The sequence below is a fragment of the Callorhinchus milii genome, unplaced genomic scaffold (genome assembly GCF_018977255.1).
Source record: "Callorhinchus milii isolate IMCB2004 unplaced genomic scaffold, IMCB_Cmil_1.0 Scaffold3, whole genome shotgun sequence".
NCBI lineage: Eukaryota > Metazoa > Chordata > Chondrichthyes > Chimaeriformes > Callorhinchidae > Callorhinchus > Callorhinchus milii.
The window spans coordinates 26,809,172-26,835,198 of record NW_024704744.1 but is presented as its reverse complement, the minus strand read 5'-3'; the positions used below and the strand labels follow the sequence as shown (position 1 = coordinate 26,835,198).

General features: G+C 41.3%; 1 protein-coding gene across 1 annotated transcript in view; it reads right to left on the bottom strand.

Moving 5' to 3' along the window:
• fndc4b (fibronectin type III domain containing 4b) overlaps positions 1-26,027 on the bottom strand; it is an 87,296-nt gene that overhangs the window by 10,696 nt on the left and 50,573 nt on the right. The window contains exon 4 of the mRNA XM_042332806.1: positions 5,397-5,486. Coding sequence (XP_042188740.1) covers positions 5,397-5,486 — 90 coding nt within the window. The remainder of the gene's footprint in view (positions 1-5,396; positions 5,487-26,027) is intronic.

Below are 26,027 nucleotides of genomic sequence, written 5' to 3'. Positions count from 1 at the left end.
GCTCAAATGCTTATCATTTATTTTTAATATTTTCCCATCTTTAAGAATCATTTTTATAAAATAACCTTTATCATCTTGTAGTTTTACGATTAAGGAATCAATCACTTAATCCAGCTGATTCAGTCTCACTCCACCTAGACACCAATCAAATGGAGTGATGTGTCTGTCACCAATCCGCCCCTAATGCATAAATCGAGCCCTAGTGGGCTAGGCAGAAATAAGCTCCACTTGAAAAAAATCAATGTAAGATTTTCTAAAGAGATGTTTTTATATTTTGATTTACCGTCTTCATTTTGTTTCCACAAACGGCTTTTCCTCCAGCCCCCACACTGTCTCGTGTGGTGTGCCTCAGGGCTCTGTCCTCGGTCCCCTCCTCTTCACCCTCTACATGCTCCCCCTTGGTGACATCAACCGCAGACATGGGGTTAACTTCCACATGTATGCGGATGACACACAACTCTTCCTTTCCTCCTCTACCCTCAACTCCACGACCACCGATGTCCTGACAGACTGCCTGTCCGACATCGAGTCCTGGATGAGAGACAACTTTCTTCAGCTCAACGTGCGCAAAACCGAGGCCCTCCTGATTGGCTCACGTCAGCGCCTCCGCACCTCAGGCGCTGACAGCATCAGCATCCAAGGCTGCACTCTCCACCTCTCAAAGCCAGTCAGGAACCTCGGCGTTCTGTTCGACCCTGAGCTGTCCTTTCTTCCTCATATCCGCACCACAACTGGCACCGCCTTCCATCACCTCCGAAACATCGCCAGACTACGGCACTACCTCACCCCTCACACTGCTGAAACTCTGGTCCACGCCTTTATCACTTCAAGGCTAGACTATGGGAACTCTCTCCTCGTCGGCCTTCCAGGCACCTCCCTCCACAAGCTGCAGGTCATTCAGAACTCTGCAGCTCGTGTACTGTCCCACACCAGGCTTCGGGACCACATCACTCCCACCCTCGCTCGCCTCCACTGGCTCCCCATCCCCCAGAGGATCGAATTCAAGATCCTCAGTCTCACCTACAAGGCCATTCACGGCCTTGCTCCCTCCAACCTCTCTGACCTACTATCCCCCTACTTACCTGCTCGTACCCTCCGTTCTTCTGGCTCCGGTCTGCTCCACATCCCCCGCCCCAACCGCCCTACCATCGATGGCCGGGCCTTCAGCCTCTCAACCCCTAGGCTCTGGAACTCCATTCCCCCAGTACCTTTGCCTTGCTTCCTCCCTTTCCTCCTTCAAGGCCGGTCTCAAGACCTTTCTCTTTGACCGTGCCTTCAGCTCCCCTCTCGAGTCTCTACCCCTCCTCGCTCCCTCCCTTCCCTCCCCTCACCCTGACCATTTCCCCCTTGCTCGGGTCCTGACCCAACTGTCCAGCGCCTTGGGACGTCCTCCCGACATGAAAGTCGCTCTATAAATGGAATCTTGTTGTTGTTGTAGGTTTAATACCAGCAAAAATGCCAAATAGATCAAAGAGCAAAACAAAAAATGACAAGATTCCTGTGTTAAAATACTAGGGTGAAACATCGCTGTGGATGTGACAATTATCATGAATGGGAATTTTAACATGTCACAAATTGCACCGCACCTTGGGATAAAATAAACTATTAGAAAAATACTGAAGATGCGGGTGTGATGCCTCATTTGCACCCTCAGTGGGACTTCTTTAATCCTTTATGGTACTGGCTGTCAGCCAAGCAGACCTTTGAAATATCCTAGATTGAAACTATTGCATCACAACTCGTAAATACAAGAATACTACTCTACATAGATTACTAATACAAAAACATTGGAAAAATAGGAAAGCTGGAAAAATAAATACAGTTAAAGGTGAGAACTTGAAAAAGCCAAACAATTCTGATGTTTTATATGTTGTAGAAATTCTATTCATTCATGGATGCAAACAATTACTCACATAGAATATATTTGCATTATTTTTAGAAGAATTCAGAAATTATTCCATATAAACAAACAACATGAATCACATTCTTCTGTCTCTAAAACAAATGGAAATTAAATTCTAGTCTTAATTTACAGGGGCAATAATTTTTTTTTATGATTAGCCTGGTGTCTGACACGCCAAAACCCATCACCATGATTAATCTCAAAGTGCTTCAACATTTTTTTATTGTGAAGTGTAGTGACTGTGTACATTGTAGATGAACGGGGCAGCCAATTTGCACACACAGCCATAAACTGATCAATTTTATTTAGGTGGTTGTTAGGCTCCAGGAGGACTCCAGGAGAAATCCCTTTCTCTTTTCAAATAGCGCCCTGGGATTTTTAACGTCCACCTGAACAGGTAGACGGGACCTCAATTTAATGTCTCATCTTTAGGTCGGCATCTCCAACAATGCAGCACACCCCTGAAATTGCTTTACATTGCCAACCTAGACTTTGTGAATTCAAATTCCTGACATGGGATTTGAACCCACAACTTTCTGACTCTGAGGTGCAAATACTACCAACTGAACCAGGCTTTCTATGAAAATGAACGGCCACAAAATTGTTCCAGCAGTTGAACTGAATAAACAGCCTGCTGTACGATTCTGTCCTGGAATAGAAACGTTTCCCTCCAAATCTCGAGTGTCTCCATGAAAAATTAAATGTAATAATAATAATAATAATCCTTGCATTCGATATAGCAAATGATATAAATATAATATAATTTGATATAAATGTAATGATCATAATCACATTTTTAATCACAGCTCCCTAAATAAAATGTTTACACTCAGCATTCAATTAACTCACTCCAGCTGCATAATTCACTGAAACAAGCCCTGAGTGGGGATTGACAGGGCCACACACAAATTAATACTTAATCCCTTTTCTAAGACATGTTCTAGATTGTGGCAGGCGACCTCTGGGGAGATGAGATACAAAACCTGTGAAATAATGAGGAACATTAAAGGGCATTCAGACATTTATTACTCCTCTGAATTATATAATAGAAACTTTCCGAGATACATTACATAAATGAAATTCAGCAGGAGAAAGGCCACTGAAGATGACTCATTAGATCCATCTTCATTCAGTAACCCAGCTATTAGACGGTTCCCCCCATGCTCATCCTCAGTGTATTTAGATCTTTGTACAGAGATACCCCTGCTCAAGAGCTTCCTTCCTTGGTGCTATTTATACTATATTTTTGGTAAAGAATCCAAAGTCGGTTCTTTAGACCAGAGACTCTTATTTTTTTCCCCCCCTGAGATTCCCTAATATGATTGTGCAGAAGCCGTTCATATCTTTTAATAGATCTTGCAATAATGGCTCCAAAACTTTATTACGTGTATTAGCCCAGACCCACATTTTGCTTTATTGTGGTGTCCAGCATTATTCCATTAAAAAGCATTACTAATGGGAATGGGATGAATTTAACACAATAACCCCACCTCTTCCCATACAAATTAGCAGTGTTTAATAGAGCATTGAATGGTCCAAACCAAGCTCTTTCATACATTTTATTTTTCACTGACGCCCACACAAGAATGAGGTTCACCTCTCTTGTTTCATTAAAATTCAGCACACTGTAACCATTACGCACCAGTGTTGACTATTGACTGATTCTTTTTTTAAAAAAACAAGAGGATGAGGGCAATGGAATGTACATTCTCATCTTGTCCAGCTAAGACTGGACTAGTCGGGGTAGCAGAAGCTGAGTAGGAAGGATCCCAGCTCCCAGATTCTGGTGTGCTCTTCCAAGTCTGGTTGATGCTGGCTGGTCTGATATGCGCAATGCCTTGGAGTACTGCAGATCTGCCTAGCTCAGAAATCAGGCTGCCACACCAACAGACTGTCAAAGAGAATGGATTCAATTTCAGCTATTGTATTACCATTACAACAACAACTTGCATTTATATAGAGTCCCTCACACAGGGTAGCGTCCCAGAACGCTTGACGGTAGGGGATCACGATGACGAGCCGGGAGTAGGGAGAGGTGACCGTAGGCACGGTCAAAGTGGAAGGGTCTTCAGGCGTGACCTGAAGATGTGGAAAGAAGGGCACGGCGGAAAGATAGAGAGGAAAAGAGTTCCAAAGTTTTGGGGCATAGTGGCTGAAAGTGCGGCCACCAATTCGCAAAGGAAACATTGAATTTCTACAAATTTTCAGCTAACAGAACCAACCCTGGGATAATTCACTGAATAGGTATAACTTAATGTGAGCCAAGATTCTTCTTATAGCATTCCACCCACCGTTATTAAGTCCGAAGGTTTGAATAAGAACTGTAGCACCCGTATAATCTATGGTCCTACACTGAAATGCACAGATTTTTTATTTTACCTGTATTTAATAAAATCGGGCTAGGTTCTGATAAGCAACTGTAAACATTTTCCATCATAGAAATTCAGTTTACTTGTAAACATTTTTTGTATTGTGAAAGTATTCTGAAATTATTCTTTATGTTGTTTTTGTCTTTGATTTCGTACTAATTAGCAGATACTGAAAAAAAGACAAATATATTTCATAGTTAGGTAGTTCAATATGCCTTGCAAACATTACTTGACAAGGTCTGCTGAGATCTGTTTGTCCCTTAAGTCAAAAATGCAGTATTCAGAACTTGGATTTTCAAATTGTGACTGCTGCAGGTAACTGGATGTGTTGTCCTGGAGAAACTTTGCTCTGACTCAATCATCTTTCAAGAACACATTTGAGCAAAGTTCCCAAGATTTGTCATGGCACATATTTGTTTACCTGCAGAAGAATCTATTAGTGACTATGAGTCACTATTTGCAGCTCCATGGAACAAACACTCTATTTGCAATCCTTGTGTTTCAAGCATAAACGACACATTGACTTTGTGCGTTGGTTCTTCAGCACTGGATATAGGATGCACCAAGAGTTTTCCTAACATTGACTATGCCTTCAGGAACAAGACAAAGTGTGGAAGCCAGTGGTTCTCACTGAGAGAAGGATGGAGGGGGGTGGGAGGGAGAGAAAATAAGAGAAGAAAAAACATCAACAATTCAGTTTGTGGCTCTCTCACACCACACAAAGGCATGGCTTAAGAGTACCATTTGTAGAGTCCTGCCAGCAAAGCACCAGAATATTCTCAATAAGTACAGACTGAGAAAGATAGCTTCAAAATGAGACTCGAAAAAGAATAGATGCTTGTGTCCTTTTCTATAAAACGTTACAGGTACAAAAATTGATCACAAAACATCACTGGTTATTTGTAGGAAATTTGCCTGACAGCAAACATAAGTTATAAAGTTTCAAACTATATGTTTTCTTTTTTGAAGTAAATGAAAAATGAAAGCCTTTAAACTTAAAGATGTTGGTCAGGTTGACAGCGTCTTGACCCAAAGGACACACGCCAGCATGCCAGTAAACAAAAGACAGAAGTAATAGTTTGAGATATTATGTGTGTAACTGACAGCACACAGCAGCTACTCACCTGCCCACATGATCAGAACCACCACGATAATGATCATCTCTCCTGTCTGCAGCGGCATATTCCTGTTCATTTCCTGCACCGTTGGGTCATCTGCAGCAAAGACAAAGGCAAATTACTTAGCAGCCATTCAATGAGAGGAGGAATGAGGAAGACATGTTTTTCATTCATTTCAACCAGTGGTAACACTAAAAGGGTGGAAAATATGACACTTGATATGATAATTGATATTGGTATTGCGGTATTAACACAGCAATGGAATTTCGTTCCTGATATTCGCCCATTCGATAACTGGCCAATGAACACCTCACCCTTGAATTTATCAAAAAGGTTGGGCTTAAAGACACTTGTGGAAGACAATGACAGGTCTGCAGCTTCATTGACCTGCTGTGTGTGTGCTGAGACAAAGTAGAACAGGCTACCAAATACTGGCTTCACTCCTGTTAAATAATGGCATTCTGTGAAACCAGAGGTGAAGTGATGTGATAGTACATATATGACCTGGACACTGTTGATAGCTCAGTCAGTAAGAAGAGGAGAGGTACAGATTAGAGACTCAGTTTTGATGTGTGTCATTGCTGAGTTAGCAGGGGTTCTAAGTTGGCATTAGGATCTCTGGGGTAGAGGGGAAATGATTAGGGAATGTTCCCTACTCCTGATTACTTCTTGGTGTCTGTGCTGGAAATTGTGCAGATGTGAACATCCAGATTTGGGCTGACTGTGATGACTCCATAATCAAAACACCTGCTAACAAAAGGTATCTGCCTTTTAAACATAACTTCCTTCAGCCTTCTCTCTTCTACCTCCCTGGTTCTTACCAAGCTTAGATATCCACTCTATTTCTGTAAAGCGTTTGAGAGGTTACCTGAAGTAAAAGGCACTATATCAGTGCAGGTTTTATTTCAAAGATTCATGGGGAAACAACATGGAAAACAAGTCTCTCAAATGGTTACAATTTATGCAGAGTAATTTCTGGCTTGCAAGCAGACCACACATTTCTAATGGAACAACTTTAAGTCTCGAATGAAACAGCAAATCAACCTAAAAGGCTGTTAATTGCTGAGTTAATGCCCTTTAATCCCTCGATGTTATCAGAAAAAAAACATCCTTTTTACAAAGGGCTGTTCCTATGGTGACAGTGTGCCTTTTGAAGCCAACGATTTCTGATGGAAACAATCTTACTTTTATTTAATTGTGTGCGTGGTACAAAAGATGACTCGTTTGATGAGAGCGCCCAATTGTAACCCTCTTGCCAGAATAGCTAGTTCATGCCCACGTTGACACTTAATGCCCACACTTAACCCATCATGTCAATTTTTCTGATGAGAATTCCTCCTGGTTCCAGAACAGTACCATTTTTAGTTCCATGACTCACTGCAAACTAAATTTATATCCAATAACATTCCAAAGTAAACTGAATTGAAAATCTTTGCCATGTGTAATACTTACTTTGTAATAACCAATTTGGAATAATGTCCCTTTGCAGTTCTAAATGTTAGTTTGGCTCAGTTAGTAGCACTCTTGTTTCTGTGCAAAAGTTTGTGGTTTTGCATGTTGGAGAAGCTGCCCATCAGGTGAGCTGCTAAACTGGTCAGTCTGACGGTTCTGGTGAATATTTTGGATCTGCTTTTTTGAAGAAATACAGGAACCTCTGTCCACAGAACCATAATTAATGATTTCATCGAGCTCTCAGGAAGGGTGGTTGAGGCTTGGACACTAGATTTATTTAAAAAAAAGCTCAATATTGTGCTAGGAGATGGTAGGGTGCGAATTCTGGACATCAGATGGACCAATGGGCCACCTACATCCGAATGACTCTTTTGCTCACTATTTCTCGGACATCAAAAATGACCTCAATAGAGATTACCTAGTTATTCATCTATCTCATTTCTGTTTTTGAAATGTTGTTACTAGAAATAATCGGCCAGGCTTGACTGCATATCAACTGTCACTGGTTAATTATTTATGTCAAGTACATAAATAATTATTTGAGATGTTCCATTGTGATAATGCGCCACATCACATGTACACTATTGCCATTAATAATGGGAACCATTTTGTCATATTAAAGAGACATTAGGGTCTACATGGTGCTCTACCTGGGTCTCACCTCTGTGCCGATCGGCAAAACCACCTCAGTCAAAGTATTTTTCTCCATGGAAAGCCCTGTATGTCCCACAGACTCGCAAGACATCAATGGGTAGAATTTCCACCTGCGCCTGGATTTACTCTATTAACGTAGCATTTTAGAGTTCAATGGATTTGTCAAATTCTTAAATACATTGTTTAATTTTGAAGTGTTTTTACTGTACATTACTAACAGAATCTAACCTTTCTGTAACTTTTAACTTTAAGAACTTAATGGGTAAAACTGAATTCTGCCAAAACCAAATTCTGCACACTCCGAAATGCTATGTTAAATCTAGATCCAAATGGAATTTTACCCTGCAGTTGCAAGCCTAAACCTTGCAAGTCTGCATGATCTTGCAGGACCTTTTCAGTAGCAGACACAAAACACAGGAAACAGCAAGACAATTGTGGAGGATAAGGAATTATACTTTTCAGAGGAGTCACGGGTCAAACGTGTTACATTTATATCTGAGCAACTCAGCATAATGAGCACTATTACCAATCTTATGGTCAATAGCTGCTTTTGGACACTCAATGGAAAGTGTCCACCTACGTGCTCCTCAGCATGTAGATTGGTCTCAAGAATAGAAGAATTCCATCAGTATCTTCTCCAGATTTTCTACCAAAATGGACATTTCAGCAAAGGAACTTATATAGCACCAAATTGCACTTATATAGTGCCCTCCATGCAGGGGAGCATCTCAGAGCACCTGACTCCGAGCCAGGGGTGGGGGGGAGGTGGCCGTAAGCATGGTCGAAAAGGAAGGTTTTCAGGGGGGACTTGAAAAAGGGGAGAGGGGGGGCAAGGCAGAGGGATTGAGGGAGAGTGTTCCAGAGTTTTGGGGCATAGTAGTTGAATGCACGACCTCCAATGGTGGAGCGGAGGGCACGAGGGACAAGCAAAAGGCTGGTGCCAGTCGAGCGGACGCGCTGTGTGGTGGATTGTGGAGTGAGGAGGTCGGAGATGCAGGGAGGTGCCAGGAAGTGAATGGATTTAAACACGAGAGTGAGGATCTTCATAGAATCATAGAATTATACAGCACAGAAGGAGTTCATACGGCCCATCGTGTCTGTGCCATTTCTTTCAAAAGAGCTATACAATTCAATCTCACTCTCCCACTCTCTCCCCATAGCCCTGCAAACTTAAAATAAAAGAACTTGACCATTGCTTTTGAGGCAATAACCATGGAACATCTTAATCTAAAGTCATTCACACTTCAGCATGAAAAACAATAATCTTCTAGATGCACACGGTGCCACTTATGTTGCAAACTGTGACTTGTTCTCTTTTTGATTTAAATACTGTCACAATAATATTGTGCTGTTAGTACGACCATGGGGCAACTTATGAGGATCATAGACACCTAATTCCAAGTAAGATAGGTAAAACTTGGAAATGTCTTTTCATTTCATGTTTTAACTTACCATTGGTGTTACATTAATATGCAGGAAACAAAAAATTATTAATTTCATGGTTCAACCTGTACTATAGAGATCAAAAGAGAATTTTTTTTTATATAGATCAAACAACAACAAGATTCCATTTACAGAGCGCCTTTCACGTCGGGAGGACGACCCAAGGCGCTGGACAGTTGGGTCAGGACCCGAGCAGGGGGGAAATGGTCAGGGTCAGGGAGGGAAGGGAGGGAGCGAGGAGGGGGTAGAGAGTCGAGAGGGGAGCTGAAGGCACGGTCAAAGAGAAAGGTCTTGAGACCGGCCTTGAAGGAGGAAAGGGAGGAGGCGGCAAAGGCACTGGGGGATGGAGTTCCAGAGCCTAGGGGCTGAGAGGCTGAAGGCCCGGCCACCGATGGTAGGGCGGTTGGGGCGGAGGATGTGGAACAGACCGGAGCCAGAGGAACAGGTACGGGCAGGTAGGTAGGGGTATAGTAGGTCAGAGAGGTAGGAGGGAGCGAGGCCGTGAATGGCTTTGTAGGTGAGGATGAGGATCTTGAATTCAAAATGTTCCAAATTGTTTTTACTCTATTTTTCTCAAATATATTCAACAATTTTCCAGGAAAACTCAGGAACCATTTTACACATCTAAAGTTTTTTTTTAAAAAATAGAGTGAGGTACTGATCAGCCATTATCTAATAAAATGGCAGAACAGGCTTGAGGTCCTGAACGACCTTCTCCTATTCCTTTGTTCCTATATATATGTCTTAAAAACAGCTGTAAAGTGAATGAACAGTTGATCTGGAGAATAATAATCCTTTCATTTGATATAGCGCTTTTCATGTCTTCTCGAAATCTCAAAGCGCTTCACAGAATAGACTGTAAAGTGAATTGACTGTATATTTGTGGGCGAAACACGGCAGCCAATTGCGCGCAGCAGTGTCCCACAAACAGTCGTGGATTGAAAATGACCAATTTATTATTGTTTTGTTTTGGAGGGATTATTATTAGGCGTGTGGAGTAAGGATACTTGCCCAAGGTGTCGCCCTGCCAGGAATTGAATCCAGGTGTCTCGCTTGGAAGGCAAGTGCTCTAACCACTGAGCTACAGGACTCCACAGAAATAATAGAAGTAACTTCCTCCCAAGTTAACTGTATGAATTACAAAAAGTGATCCAACAAACTTCAAAACTTAAAACTTAGCTTATTGAAAGTTCTCTATAATTATTCCTTTGTAACAGAAAATTGATCAGGACAACAATAGTTGATTTTACTTTCTGTGACTGGCTATTATTTATTTAAAGGCATAATGATACACTGCACTAGCAGGTCATTTCTGGTTATCCAGTTAATGTGGAAAGTCAAACAAGAAAAAAATGACTTCCTGAGTTGATTCAGGCCATGACAGATCGGTATCCTTAATCTGATTCTGCTGGCATAGCCGGTTCCATTTTATTTCCACAGATCTATTATTAAGCGTAGAAAACTAAGCACAGAGCTCCCTGGCTTCTATTAATCTTCCCAACTTTCTGTTAAATATTGACATATTTTCCAGAGGTGATTCGTGTTCAGTTTCCTCTTATATCATGGATCCGACTGAGAATCTATTTCTATTAACGTTTCTATTTCTATTAATGTATCAAATCTATTTTTATTAATATTTTCTGAAAGAAAATAGCTGCTGTTAACACTGAGTCTGTAAGGCTTCAGTATAGTTAAATCCATGATGTAGAAAGTCAAAAGGCGATGTTTGTTTTAGAAGGTATGGTGGTGACACAAAATGGACCTGCATATGATGGCAAAGCATTGCTACTTAAAACAACCCAACAAAAATACATTTGTATACCACCTTTCACGTCAGCAGCACATCCCAAGGCGCCTGGACAGTCAGTGTTTTGGATCCGAGCTGGGGATCGGGATTGAGACAGGTGGAAGGCAGGGGGGGAAGGAGGGTGATTGAAAGCACGGTTGAAGAGGAGGGACTTGAGATGGGTCTTGAAGGAGGCAAGGGAGGGGACGAGGTGGAGGGACTGCGAGATGCAGTTCCAGTGGGTGGGGGCAGAGTGGTAGAAGGCCCGTCCACCAATGGTGGGGAAGGCAAGACAGGGGATGTGAAGCAGGCCAGAGCATGCTGAGCGGAGGGGGCGGGTTGGATGGTAGGGGGATAGGAGGTTGCAGCAGTAGGGAGGAGCAAGGCCATGGAGCACTTTGAAGATGAGGACCTGGATCTTGAACTATATCCTCTGTGTGATGGGAAGCCAATGGAGTCGGGTGAGGATGGGGGTGATAGGGTCACGGAGCCTGGTGTGGGAGAGGACATAGGCTGCAGAGTTCTGGATCATCTACAGCCTTTGGAGGGAAGAGTTGGGGAAGCCGACAAGCAAGAAATTTGCAATAGTCAAGCCTAGATGTTATGAATGCGCGTATGAGGGATTCAGCGGACTGCAGTATAAGAAAGTGGTGGAGCAGGGTGACGTTCCGGAGGTGGGGGAAGACAGAGCGGATCATGGCACAAATGTGGGGTAGAAAGGATAGTTGAGAGTCAAACAAGACCTGGATGGCCTTGAAAGTGAAGACGGGGATCGTAAATTTGATCCTCTGAGGGATGGGGAACCAGTGGAGTTGGACGAGGGTGGGAGTGATGGGGTCATGGAGCCTGGTGTGCGAGAGTACACGAGCTGCAGAGTTTTGGATGATCTGCAGCTTGTGAAGGGAAGAGTTGGGAAGGCCGATGAGGAGGGAGTTTCCATAATCGAGCCTTGATGTGACAAATGCGTGGGTGAGGGTGAGGGAGTGGCGGAGTCTGGCAATGTTGCAGAGGTGGTGGTAGGCAGTGCCAGTCATGGCACAGATGTGGGGGAGAAAAGACAGTTCATGGTCAAACAAGACATCCAGGTTCCTGACTGGCTAAGTGAGGTTGAGTGTGCAGCCTTGGAGACGGATGCTGCCAGCGCCCGAGGTGAGGAGGCGCTGGCGCGAGCCAATCGGGAGGGCCTCGGTCTTGCTGACGTTGAGTTGGAGAAAGTTGTCCCTCGTCCAGGACTTGATGTCGGACAGGCAGTCGGTCAGGATGTCAGTAGTCTTGGAGTTGAGGGTGGAGGCAGAGAGATAAAGTTGGGTGTCATCGGCATACATATGGAAATTTACCCCATGTTTGCGGATGATGTCACCAAGGGGGAGCATGTAGAGGGTGAAGAGGAGGGGACCGAGGACAGAGCCCTGAGGAACACCGCATGAGACAGTGCGGGGGCTGGAGGAGAAGCTGTTTGCAGAGAAGAAGGGGAGGTGGTGTTAAAGGTAGAACCTAAACCAGTCGAAGACAGAACCTTGAAGGTTGAGGTGGGAGGAGAGATGGTGGAGGAGGATTGAATGGTCCACTGTGTCAAAGGTGGTGGAGAGATCGAAGAGGCAGTGGGGGCTCTGGTCACACATGGTCAGGATGTCATTTGTGACCTTGACCGGAACAGTTTCCGTGCTGTACACAGCACAGAAACCCAATTGGAGGGGTTCATGGAGGGAGTGGGAGGAGAGAAAAAAGCGAAGCTGGGAGATAATGTCTCTCTCAAGGATCTTAGACAGAAACGGGAGGTGGGAGATGGGTCGGTAGCTGGATTGCTGATGGGTCAAGGGAAAGTTTCTTCAAGGTGGGGGTATAGTGGTTGTTTTGAGGGGAAGGAATCGTGCCAGATGACAGGGAGAGGTTGATGATGTCGGCGAGTAGTAGGGCAAGGAGCACATAGATATTGAAGCAAAGGGGACCAAGGATAAAGAATAAAACTCCTTTTCTGTTCATCTTAGTCCATAATTGCCATTTGCATTTGTTGTGTTTCAACAGAATTGCATTGACGAAATGAAAACCCCCAAAGGCAGAAGCTTCATGTGACCATTTGCAACTGCCCATTAAAAGGGAGGTGTGGTATGTGTATACGGCTTTTTGCATGATGGGAGTGCCCAGTGTCAATTGGCAATAGGGAGCAGCATGTATCAAAATTACCAACACAATACTGTATCTAGGCAATGGAAAAGACTGATAGGACAACATTTTGTAACAACAATATGTAATATCTGCTGTGAGGGGACAAATTCAATAGACCATCTCTGCTGTATGTCTGCTGATCCACAGTGGAACCAAGCTGCCGCTCAAAAAAGGGTGAGAGAAAACCTGAGGGGTAGCCATGATCATGTTACTCTCATATGCCTTTTAGTGGCATGTGCAGCAGAGCTTTTTTTTTGGTCAGCCGGGTATCTGACACATGAATAATACGCATTACCATGTCCAGGAGTATCCAGATTAGACTGAAAGTTCATATATGTATCCCACTGAGGCATGACATTTCCCTGTGTGGAATGGAGTGTGCACTCTCTCCCTGGAGGGATGCACTCTGCTTATTTAAGCGACACAGACTGTATAAGAGGCAGTTTCAGATGAAGGAAAACCAGTGTGTTAGGTTGTTACTCAGGTTCTACGCAGCATTTTTGGACAGTTACTAAAAGTGGTCAGGTCAGCCACTCCATCCCACCATCCTCTGTAACCTGCTCTCCATAACCTTCCTTTCTCAATTTATTTTTAACTCCAGCCTTAACACCTATTTCTTCAACAGCATCCATAGCCACCTCTCTCTTCCCCATTCCATTACTTGGCACCCAGCTTTATCATTGTTAAGAGGTGTTATCCTATGCGAAGGGAGGTATATAAATGCAAGTTGCTATAGTTGTTGCTCATGTTGTACAGCCGTAGCTCATGTGATGCTGGGAAATGTGCTGTATAAATGTAATTTTGTTGTTTTTGTTCTCGGTCCTTATAGAAGATTCGACAGATTCAGGATAAAAAACATATTCTCGCATGACTTCCTTGATAAATTGAATATATCTTTACCAAAATATACACACTTAATGTGTTTTCCTTTCAGTATTTACATCCCAGTAGGGCCAGATTTAACATCATGCATGGATGACAGAAGCAGAAATCAATTTGATGCCTTGTCAAACCATAGTAATGCAAACCAAAATAACAGGGAAATTGTTATTATTAACAATAATTAAAAATACTTTCATAAATTCAGACACAGAAAATAGGCAATTAAATAATTGAAATGTGGGGGTAATAGGAACCTTCTTTCCAAATTATAATTGAAGAGATGTTAAAATAAGTACAATGAAAGTAGGCTCTGATTTAAGGCAATGACATTGGATTCTAATTGTTGGATAATTTTGATTTTGTTGTTGCTTTTGATTGATAAAGTTTGATAAAGATGGAATTCCCCATACACTAAAACAAAATGGTCTCTGAAGTGATTGTGCAGAGCAGTGATATACCAATCCTCTCTGCTTTGTCAATGTGCGAGTTTGTGCCTAGGATTCCTCATGGTGCGCTGGGGATTTAGATACCTGCCCAGAAGTTGGCAGAAAAACTCAGAAGACAAATGCTCCCAAGCAATATTTGGCTTTTTGTAGCATTACTCTAAAGGGCAACATTGCCAGAGGCTTCGGACTCTGTCATGTGCTTCCTTTTCTTCCCTTGGCTGGGATGCCCTATTGAGATTAGTTCATTAATCTTTTGCAGAGGTGTTAACAGCTTCAAAACTGCTGAAATAATAAACAAAACTGTTGTTGGATAATGCCATTATGGTATTGCAGGCAATAACACAGTATAAAATGAGAAAAGGTCATTTGGTCGAACAAGCCTACTCCATCAAAGCCTACCCCGATATAAATGCCCCTTCACTCACTTTACTTCCTGGGAGAAAGCTCTGTGTAGATATTTCCTTAACAACATGGGATAAAGAAAGCAAATGTAAAAAAGCATATTCTACCAGAGATATGAAGTTGTACCGTCCTTTTCCAGTGAATGTTAAAGAGAAGCAAATTTCTCCAAAATTTGAAATTTGGATTAATTCATAATTTACTTCACAGTTTTTGTTGGGATCTCGCTGGTACAAATGGTACACAGTTGCTAGCAAAGTCTGTCACAACCCTGGACAATTATTACTTCTGAAGCCGTTTTGGTAAGACTATGAAAATACAAGTTCATTCATTTAATAACACAGACATGGATGGTATTTGCGGTATGGCACTTGCTCATCTTAGTCTGGACAGGATTCATATTGATAAGCACAGCATTTAACATGGATACAAATTACAATTAAGAAAGACACCTTCTTCTGACAAAGAAAATATCTAGAATATCTATATACAGTATTTTACACATATACATCAGAGAAAAATAATTTTTTAACTTATCTTTTACAAAAAGTACTGTTGTTTAGTCTGCATAATTCACTCAATGAATACAAAAATCACTTTGTGTTTAGCTTTTCCACCCATAATGATAAAATGCACTTTGCTTAATGGTTTCAAGAGTGGGATTCTATGAATCAAGGGTATGGGTTAACTATCAGTGATAAAAGCACTGTTAATAGAAACACACACAAAAAAATGCTGTTGTGCTGACTTGTTTTTATCAGGTGTTATTATTAAAACACATTTGATGGACATTTACTCCACTAAAGATTTTGAAATTAAATTTAATATTCGGATCAAACATACATGCAATGCCCATGTTAACATTGAAATGTTTCAACTGCTGCCTCATACAGAACTTACAAACCGGCACGTTTGTAGCATATTGCAAGAACTATGAATGACCTTTTCATTTTGTGTCCTCTAAACAGCCAGGTAAAAGCATGATCTGGACTGCTGCATAATATTATTTTATTAACCAATTTGTGTTCATCGATCTCAATAAGGATGAGGACCAAACAGATCCCTGATGCTAAGTTTCACTCCATTTCCAACATTTTGAATTCACAGGTCCATAGGAATGTACAGGGTTGGAAGAGAATTGGTCATACGATTGGTCTGGATGGAGAAGGTCCTTTATCCCATCTAATCTAAATTGCAATAGCAACCTATAGCTTGAAAAATACCATGTGCTACCTATCATTTATTTTCCAAAACAGCACACCTGGGAGTCCAAGTGATTATTCTGAACACATCAGTCAAATCCTTAGTCATCGCACTATCAAGGAGAGATCATGTGTGCATATCTCTAAGAAAATGATGTTGCCCATGTTCTGAAGCTAGATGTTTTGCATGCATGTTCCTATTTTTTCTTAAATATTATATTTTAAATTGCTGGAGATGAGACATGGTGATTCACCAGTTTGATTCATGAACTTTGGAGGGCCATCTGCTGGCTTTGTTCAGGGAAAACCCTAAATGACTCAGGCTATTTCATATAGACAAAAGTAGCTACTGTATTATGAATGTGCTTTAAACAAATAAAAATTACATCTACACTAACTTCAGTCAAATAGCCAGTGGTAGTTAATTATGTTGTTTCACAGACATGAAGGCCATGTGTAAGTTACATGGTTTCAACTAAAGTATATGGGTGAGAATGCTTTTTGGACTTGCATATTAAAATCCCAAGTTTGTATTTGAAAGACTCAGTTTCAGTTCCTTTGACAATGAACTTGAATGTGTTCTCTTCATCCTCAATAGCATTTCCAACTGAAAATGCTACTAAGGATGAAGAAACATTTGAAAAGTTCTGTCTACTGAATTCAAAATATAATGCAACTGGAAAGGAAAAGAATGCAGAAGGGAAATGAAGTTCTGGATTCCATGCTGAATATAAAGTTACTTTGATCCAAAGCAATTCAAAATATATTATGAGATAGCAAGTGGTGAAGTCTAACTTCAACACGCACCTCCCATTTGTGAATTCAGGATACAAGAGGATACAGGAGGTTTGTCTTGTTCCGTGTTCTAGATCTCTGTGTATATGGTAATTCCAGTTATATTTAGTCGGAAAGTCATAACAGTAAGTAAAGCAGTTATCCTGAACTCAGACTGCTTCAATGAAATTCTGGAAGCAACAAATCTATATAGTTATGCATTAGTATCTTATGTAGCTGTATTGAAGTGCTGCCCAATCCAAATCTCTTTCATCCTGAGAGAATTTATGTGGTTTAAAAATCTTGACATCGTTCAATATGTTACACTAATAGCCGTGGCGCAAAAAGTTCCTAAAATAGAATGAAAGTCCTACACATGCTGTCCTGGGATTCAGATGGTGGTTATAAATCACGGAGCCTTGCTTCTGTGATTGTGACGTGCTGCAAATATTTCAATCATGTTATTGCTCCAGGCTTTGTATTAACTCTCTAGGATCAATACGGCTGTTGGATGTCATTTCTGGTGAGTTAGCAGGCAAATTAACTTAAAGGGCTAGACTTTCCATCAGATGGCACAATGCCTACAACTACACATCACTGAGATTCTTGTCTATTTTTAACCCACGTGTCTGCTTTCATACATGGATTTCACCTGTCCTCATTGCCTGAGGCCTCTGTTTCACAATTCAAATGGTATTTAAGAACCATGTGGAGTTCTGTAGCTTCGTGGCTAGAGCACTTGCCTCACGAGCAAGAGGACCTGGGATCGATTCCCAATCATTTTAGTCCCATTTATTTTCCCTTTCCTTTCCCCATAGCCCTGTAGTTTACTCCTTTTTCAGTATTTGTCTAGTTTCCTTTTGGAAGCCAATATGGATTGTGCCTTACCCTACACTCCTGGCAGAGCATTTCATATCCTAACTACTCCATACTTGAAAATATTTCTCCTAACCTCACCATTTGATTGTTTGCTAACTGTCTTTCCGACATGAAGAGCACTATACAAGTGTAATTTGTTGCTGTATCATAAATTGATCCCCAATAGTCACTGACTCCCTTTTCACTCTGTTAAAATCTCTCATGATTCCAAAATAAAAAATCACAGTTCCTTGAGTCTCTGTTCATAGCCTAAACCAATAAATCTCCTCTGCACCTATTCTGTCGTCGTCACGTCTTTCCAAAAGTGGGGTGACAAATACTCAACAGAATATTCTAACTGAGGTCTAACTAATGATTTTTATTGCTTTTATATAGAGAATGAGCTAAATGGTTGGGGATGAAGATTTTAGTTCAATTGTTCTAACCTGGTCTGCATTTAGCAGCTGTCCCAGATCTCCTGTCCTTCCTTTAACCTCCAATAGATTAAAAAGGCTACTAATTGTGAAGGTAACTTTTGCAATTAAACATGGATTTCACACCTCCGGAAGAGTTTTTATTGATTTCTGATTCGCAACAATGAAATAGGAGTGGGCGGGAAACAAACTTTCTGTGGCGACAATTGTTTTTTTTCCTTGCTATTTTTCTCCCTCTCCTCCTCTAAAAGCATTTGAGTACTTTTCCGTTCTAATGGGGCACAAATCCCTGGACGCTTTTTATAAGTGAGTTTTGACAGTGAGTTATCAGCAACCTATTCAGTTATAGTGCTATGTAATCCTGCACTTACCCAGACACCATTAGAGCTTCTGGATAGAACCCAGGGTGAGATTCATGACACATTTACAATTCTTTATCTCTAAGTTATGTTGTAGAATCCAACAACGTTCAGTGCAACGGCAGCTAGACACTGTACTACAATACCAAATGATATAACAAGGTTTTCCAGATTTGGCTGGTTTTGCTTTTGGGCCGTGCATGGTTTGATTTTTGCTGTGTTTTCTCAGTAGCTGGCAACTAAAAGGTGACATTTGCTTTATGCTTATGCCACTCATAGCAGTCCTGACCCACTTAAAGAAAAAGTTCCTTTGGTGAGCTCCCCGATGCAATTTTGTAGCCATCTTATCTGGCTTTAGCCTAGCTGTACAGCTGTTCCTGCTCGCTCCAACCAGACACAAAATCTCACTCACAGGCATAAACCAGCTTCTTTATTCATTGTGCTCAGCTTGTTCCACTTATACTTGTTAGAGAATTATTTGAGGAGGACATGTTTGCAAAGCCATGGGGAAAGACCAGGGGCGTGGGATTGATTTGGATTGATTTTCAAACAGGTGGCACAGAAATGATGGGCCGAATGGCCTCCTTCTGTGCTGTATAATTCGATGATTCTATGTTCTATGGTTACTGATTGCCCCCTTGCAAAATAAACAGTTGTTTACCTCGCACAAGAACCCTTTGGCAATAATGCAGATCATTCCTTACTTACACTATTACCTTGTTCACCCACAGAAGGAATATTGGAAAGGAAGAGGTTTCATATTTATGAGCTTCATAAGAAGCAAATTGGATTTAACTCCACGGTCTCATCTAATAGTTAAAGTAGCAGAGAGTAAAGCTCTGGGAATTTGTATAGCTTGTAAATTAGATTATCACTCCAGAAATTTAATCTCTTATCTAATACAGAGAGTATTGAGATGCTTAATGGTTTCTGCATCTGACGTTGCTGAGGAGGTTGTTTGTTTTCTCATTAAGCATAAAAGCCATCTGAAGTAGGAGTGGATGCTATCATCTATCACTTGTAAGTACAAGATTGTGTGCCATAAAAGCACAACAATGCTTCATGCTTGAAGGGGGCTTTGCTGTAAATATTTAGATATACACTGCCTTCACCAACCTTGGTCGTGATACTCTCTTTTGATGTGGTGCACATTTAGATTCACCTCACACTGCGGATTCTGGAATGCTTTCTATAATAATAAAACTGGTTAATTCAGTCACGTCGAGAGGATATTATCTTATTGATTTGTACGATGGTTTTCCTGCCATGCTGTGCCCCACATTTGACATGGGTGGCTGGTACAGGCATTTATAATTTTTTAAATAAATGAATTTTGTTTGTGCTGACCTAAAACATGTGATTTGAAATCAATCTGTAATGCATAGGGCTGTTATCCTGTTACAGATATTTTCGGATGTACACATGAGGCTGATTAATACCTCTCAGGAACGTTCCCCCAGAATAGTCCTGTGCTCAGTGTATTATTCTCTGACTCCATCAGGAAACGGTTAATATGTGAGCAGGAATCGGTTTTTGGTCTCCAACAATCCCCCCTCAAAATAAAATTGGTCACTAACTCCATGGCTGTCTGTGAGACATTGTCTGTTTGACATCAAGCCCTGGACAAGAGCCAACTTCCTCCAGCTCAATGTTGGCAAGACACAGGCCCTCCTGCTTGGCTCTCAGCAGTGCCTCCTCACCTCAGCCGCTGACACTATCACCATTCACGGCTGCACTCTTCACCTCACCGAGTCAATCTGAATCCTCTGTGTCCTTTTCGACCCTCAGCTGGTCCTTCAAACCCTACATTCATGCAGTGACCCATTCCACCTTTTCACACCTCCGCAACATTGCCCGCCTCCGTCACTGCCTCTCACCGCAGACCCTGATTAACACTTTCATTGTGTCCCGGCTTGACTATGCCAGCTACCTGCTCACTGGACTTCCCAATTCTTCCCTCCACAACCTGCAGATTATTCAGAACTCTGTAGCTCGCATGCTCTCTCACACCAGGCTCCGGGAACCTATCACCCCAGTTCTTGCCCGGCTTCACTGGCTCCCCATCCCTCGGAGAATTGAGTACAAAACCCTCGTTCTTACCTTCAAGGCCCTCCACGATCTTACTCTGCCTACCTCTCCGACCGCATAACTCCATATTTAACCTTGTCCGCTCCCTCCACTCGGTGGACACTGATCTGCTACAGGTTCCCCGCACTCCACGCTGTATCGTTGCTGGTCGGGCATTCAGCATCTCTGCCCCCACACTCTGGAACTCTATCCTGCAATCCCTCCATCTCACCCCCTCTCTTGCTTCCTTCGAGTCTGAAGACCTTCCTCTTCGATTGTGCCTTTGGCCACCCTCCCAACCCTTGCCCTCCTCCCCTTCTGACCCCAACTCCCAGCTCGGGTCCAAAACCCCTGACTGTCCAGCGCCCTTTCAGACGTGAAGGGTGCTATACAAGTGTAATTTTTTGTTGTTGCTGTGCACAACTGGCTGCCACATTTTACCCAAAAAATACATAGTCAATCCACTTTACATTATATCCTGTGAAGCCCTTTGCGACAGCTCAATGACATGTTAAGGTACTGTATCAAATGCAAGGATTATTATTATATCAAGTGCAAGGTTTATTATATTTATCCATATCTTGGCAATATGCATCATTTCACGGGACATGTGAGATCCCAATCACATGCAGCTATTCGCTGACACTAACAAAACAACAAACAAAACCAAAAATGCATTTGTTCACATTTGTATAGCGCCTTTCACATCGGGAGGATGTCCCAAAATGCTGGAGGACATAGAGCTGCAAAGGATAATTTCAGATACCAAGAAAGTTTTCTTTATCCAAACCAATCTTGTGAACTTGTGAAAATTTAGGAGAGAAAAAATGGCAAAGTGAAGAAATTATAGATTATCCTTGAGTTTGTAGAATTATATTTGTTGCTAATATGTAATAGAATAGTGCTTTCTTCATTAATATTCTTCAAATTCAGATATCAACTTTTATTTGGCCTTAACCCTAATGTACAAACCAACAGGCAGGGTCTGCATTAGTTTAATAGCTAAGATATATACTGTGGGTGTTTACAAACCAGGAAAAGTAAGAGACTGTTTAGCCCATACATCCAGTAGGAACCCAGTTGTTAGTCGATTGGCGGATTGCTTTCCCGGGGGTAATAATCCCTTCAAAAACAAAAAAAAAAAAATTTGGTCGCTCAATCCACGACTGTTTGTGGGACACAGGTGTGCCCAATTGGCTGCCATGTTTTGCCCACAAAATATACAGTCAATTTCCTTTACAGTATATTCTTTGAAGAGCTTTGAGACATCTCAAAGACACGATAAGGCTATCAAATGCAAGAATGATTATTATTATTATTATTATTATTATTATTATCCAGCTGGATCATCTCTCACAGATATGTGAGCCACAGCTCAAGCTGCTCTGTCTTGCCTAGAGGAGACTGTCACATGTGACACAGTAGATGCATGATAAGCAGTTTAGAGAAGGGCCAAAAGCAGTTATGGAAAATAAATATACAGTTCCTTCAAACTGCAGCTTTGTAAAAGAACTTTCATTTTAAACATAAAAAATAAGATTTTGTTTAATAGGATGTGATACGATAAAATGATCTTTCAAAAGTAAAAGTAAAAGTAACTTTAAATAAGATGATACAATGATTTCAAGACCTTTAAATAAATTTGGTATTATAATCATAGAAATTACAAGAAGCTACTCGGCTCAGAAGCCTAAATAGTGCTAGATCATACTCTTGAGCCAACTATTTCAATTTCAATTCCTTGCTCTTTATTTTTACCTTTCTGTATTCTTTCTCTTTACATGTCTATCCAATTCCCTCATTTACATTTGGTCTCTCTCTCAATAGTGGCACATTGCAATGCATTTCACATTCCCATAACTTTCTGCGTGAAAGACATTTTGTCCAGTATCCAACTTGCACCTTGCCAAAGCATTGAATGAACAAAGCTATTTTAGTTGAGCAAAGTACTGCAATAATCCACATGATTTGTCAATGGCAGACAGTTTTTTTAGAGCAGCTATCAAACCATAGATGTATAGACTACTATGGAAGCACTAATTTTGGTGTGGTTCATGAAAAATCCTCTTTGAAAGATATATTTTTGTCAAATTATTGTCATTTTGGAGAGTGTACTGGGTCTCTGCCAAATGTATCGGACATAGAGCTGTGACCTATTTCACTTACTTTTCTAGACAGTCTCCTCATTAAAACTGACAGTGTTACCCAGTGATAACCTTGGGCAGAATGAGAAAGCACATTTTATTCAACGGGCTGGCAACTGAGCATTTTTAAAAAATATATTTTTATTAATGAACAACGCAAATATACTTCAATTGCAAAGATGCATTGTTCATCAAAACAGAAAAATTACCTAAATTAGTATTATACACACAGGGACCTAGCCACAGTAAGGACATAAAATTAGCATGACATTTGGCATATCTATAAAGAGCAAAGTTGTATATTTCAGTCTGTATTTTAGAATAACTTTTTTGTACTCATCAAAACGATGCGTATCAGTGGAACATAATAGATTTCTTTATATTTCAGACACTTATCAATGTCAGCACCAACCATTGAGGTGTAAGATAATAATGACAATAATCCTTGCATTTGATATCATGCATTATCATGTTGAAACGTCTCAAAGCGCTTCACAAGACCTTTACTGTAAAGTACAGTGACTGTGCATTTGAAGGTGTATGTGGCAAACCATTTGCTCAACACAATGTCCCCCAAATACCCATGACATGTGAATGATCAAATTTATTTGTAGAATTGTTGGCCAGGACACTCTCTTCTCTTTGTGAATAATGGCATTGGATCTTTAACGTCCACATTTCAGGCAAACAGGAGATCAGTTCTCGGACCACTGGAGCTATTTAATCTAATCCCAATCTGGTACACAATCACCTGGTCTTTCCCCATATCTTTTAGTATTATTTTTCCCACAATTATTTATCTGATTTGCTCTTAATTTCTGCTATTAACAGCAATTAATATGCATGCTGCTATGTTTCCTACCAACCAAGTACTTGGAACTGTAATAACACAAATTCTCACTTCAAGGCTGTAGTCATAGCTGCTTCTGAAGACAGCAGATATTGATTGCAGCAAGAGGGAAATGCCTCCACTAATATAATGGTATCTTACTTCTATGCTGCAACTCAGATCTCGTATCAATGGGAAACTCATTTAATTCACTCCAAGGTCATACACTGAGTCATACTTTCTATTGTCTGGAATTTTTTCTCACACGAATGTAGCTAGAAACCAAGTGCGTTAAATGAGGATAAAACATTTTATTTTCTTCCGTGTTCCCTGCACCAACCAAGGAGCTGTGGTCCTGAGAAAAGCTTACACTGAATTAGTTTGGAGGAGGTTTTCAAAGAGAGGCCGAGAAATCTCCCTATGTGGAATTTACTAAAATTGTCTTTGACAAACAAAAAAACATTGCCCTTAATTCAGGCTAAATTCAATAATTCCTTGAACGTGCGAATACACCTTCTTAATATATGACTGCCTGCAACTGTCAAGCACTCTGGCACACTACCCTGTGTGAGGCGCTATATAAATGCAAGTTGTTGCTTAGAGGATTAATAAAAGCATCATAGGGAGGAATTCTGGCAGTATGTCCCTGAAATGGGATTTTTAGAATTGAGGATGAGTGAAATAGATACCTTGCAATCCTACCACTGGATACAGTGTTAACTCATGTATCGTAGTGAATTTCTGGTATTTATTGATTGCCAAGCTCAGAGCAAAGAAACTAGTTATTGTTTAGAACTCGGTGAGTTTAATCAGAAAAAAATCCTCACAGCTCATCATTTAAATCATTGTCCATCCAGTTTGGACCACCCTACCTGTTAGTGCTTTGGTTTGCAGAGTTTACAGGAGGGGTCAAGTGGTAAAAAGCCTTGCCCCCAATAACTCGTCTGCCCCCCTAAGTCCTGTTATGAACTCGGGTGCCTGGTCTGTCTTCAAAAAATTTGCGAATCTGTGTCTAATACTTTTTGGAATAAGTTAAACAGGGTGTGTCCCTCAGGGGAGAGAGTACACATTCAATTCCAGACATATGGAATTTTGCCCACAAATATAGTCAATTCACTTTACAGTGTACTCTGTGAAGCGCTTTGAGACATCTGGAAAATGTGTAAAGCGCTATATCAAATGCAAGGATTATTATTATTATTATGTGGGAAATTTCCATGCATAGGTAGCTTACATACATGAAACTCTCAGCTAGGTTTGGACATTCTTAAGCATGGCTATTGGTTTCCACATGTGTCAAACACTCTGGGCCACAAAAAAAAAGTCATTTTAGAAGAAATGTAGGAAAAGAGACCATCTCCTGAGAAGGTTGAGTTGCGTTCATTGGAAAATGCCAGAGATTCATGGTGCTGTATCTCAGCTGAGGGGAATCAGATAACAGAATTCAGCACATGATGTTTTGGAAAAGCACTAAACATAATTCATATTAATTGGAACACAATTTATAGGAAGCACCAGCCCCTTCAGTAAAGGCTGGAAAGGTTAGCTAATGTGATATTTCTGGTACTCTTAGTGTGTAAGAGAGATAATAAATCATTTATAGGCTTAAAAGGCAAATCAATTCAAATGAAAACAAGTTTGAATTTCAGAATTTTCTGGTCCAATCCTCTCTAAGTTCATAATATTGTAACAGTAAGAGGGTAATAATAATAATTCTTGCATTTATCCTGTTGTTGAGACATCTCAAAGCATTTCACAGCATATACTGTGAAGTGGATTGACTGTATATTTTGTGGGCGAAACAGGTAGTCAGGGAAGACATTAAAACCCTGAAAGATTCAAAGGGGACTGAGAAAGAGAATGAATAGAAGATAACAAACATTAAATGACTCCTTCCTGTAGGTTTTTAAACAACATCTTGCAATTATATACAAAACGCAAAAGACTGCAGATGCTTGAAATCTGAAACAAAAATAGAAGTCGTTGGGAACACTCAGCAGGTCAGGCAGCATTCATGGAGAAAGGAAAGTGAGTCAACGTTTCGGGTCCATGACCCTTCATCAGAACTGGGGCATGTTGGGAGGGAGAGGCTTTTAACGGCTAACAACATCAACAGCAACTTGGATTTATATAGCACCCTTCACGCCGGATGGCGTCCCAGAGCACTTCACAATAAGCCGGGGGGAGGGGGAAGAAGATGACCAAAAACGTGGTCGAAAAGAAAGGTCTTCAGTCGAGACCTGAAAATAGGAAGAGAGGGGGCGAGGCGAAGGGAGTGAGGAAGGGAGTTCCAGAGCCTCGGGGTGTAGTGGCTGAAGGCACGGCTGCCGATGGTGGAGCGGAGGATTCGGGGGACAAGGAGGAGGCCAGACCCGGTGGAGCGAAACACAGGGGATGATGGCTTAAACAGGTGTTAATAATGTAAAACAAATGGGAGGGGGGCGGAAATTGCAACAAAATAGGCAGACCAGAGAGATAAAAGGTGTGTCTGGGACCCAGATGATGTGGTAATGGTCACAAAAGAGGGGGAGGAGGAAGGTGAGCTGTTATGACCTGAAATTGTTGAACAATATTGAGGCCAGAGGGCTGTAAGGTCCCTAGCAGATAAATTAGATGTTGTTCCTCGAGCTTGCGCTGTGGCTCATTGGAACAGTGTAGGAGACCATGGATGGAGAGGTCAGTGGGCAAGTGAGAGGGAGAGTTGAAGTGCAGAATAGTGCCACAGTGGTGTCCCACTGCTGA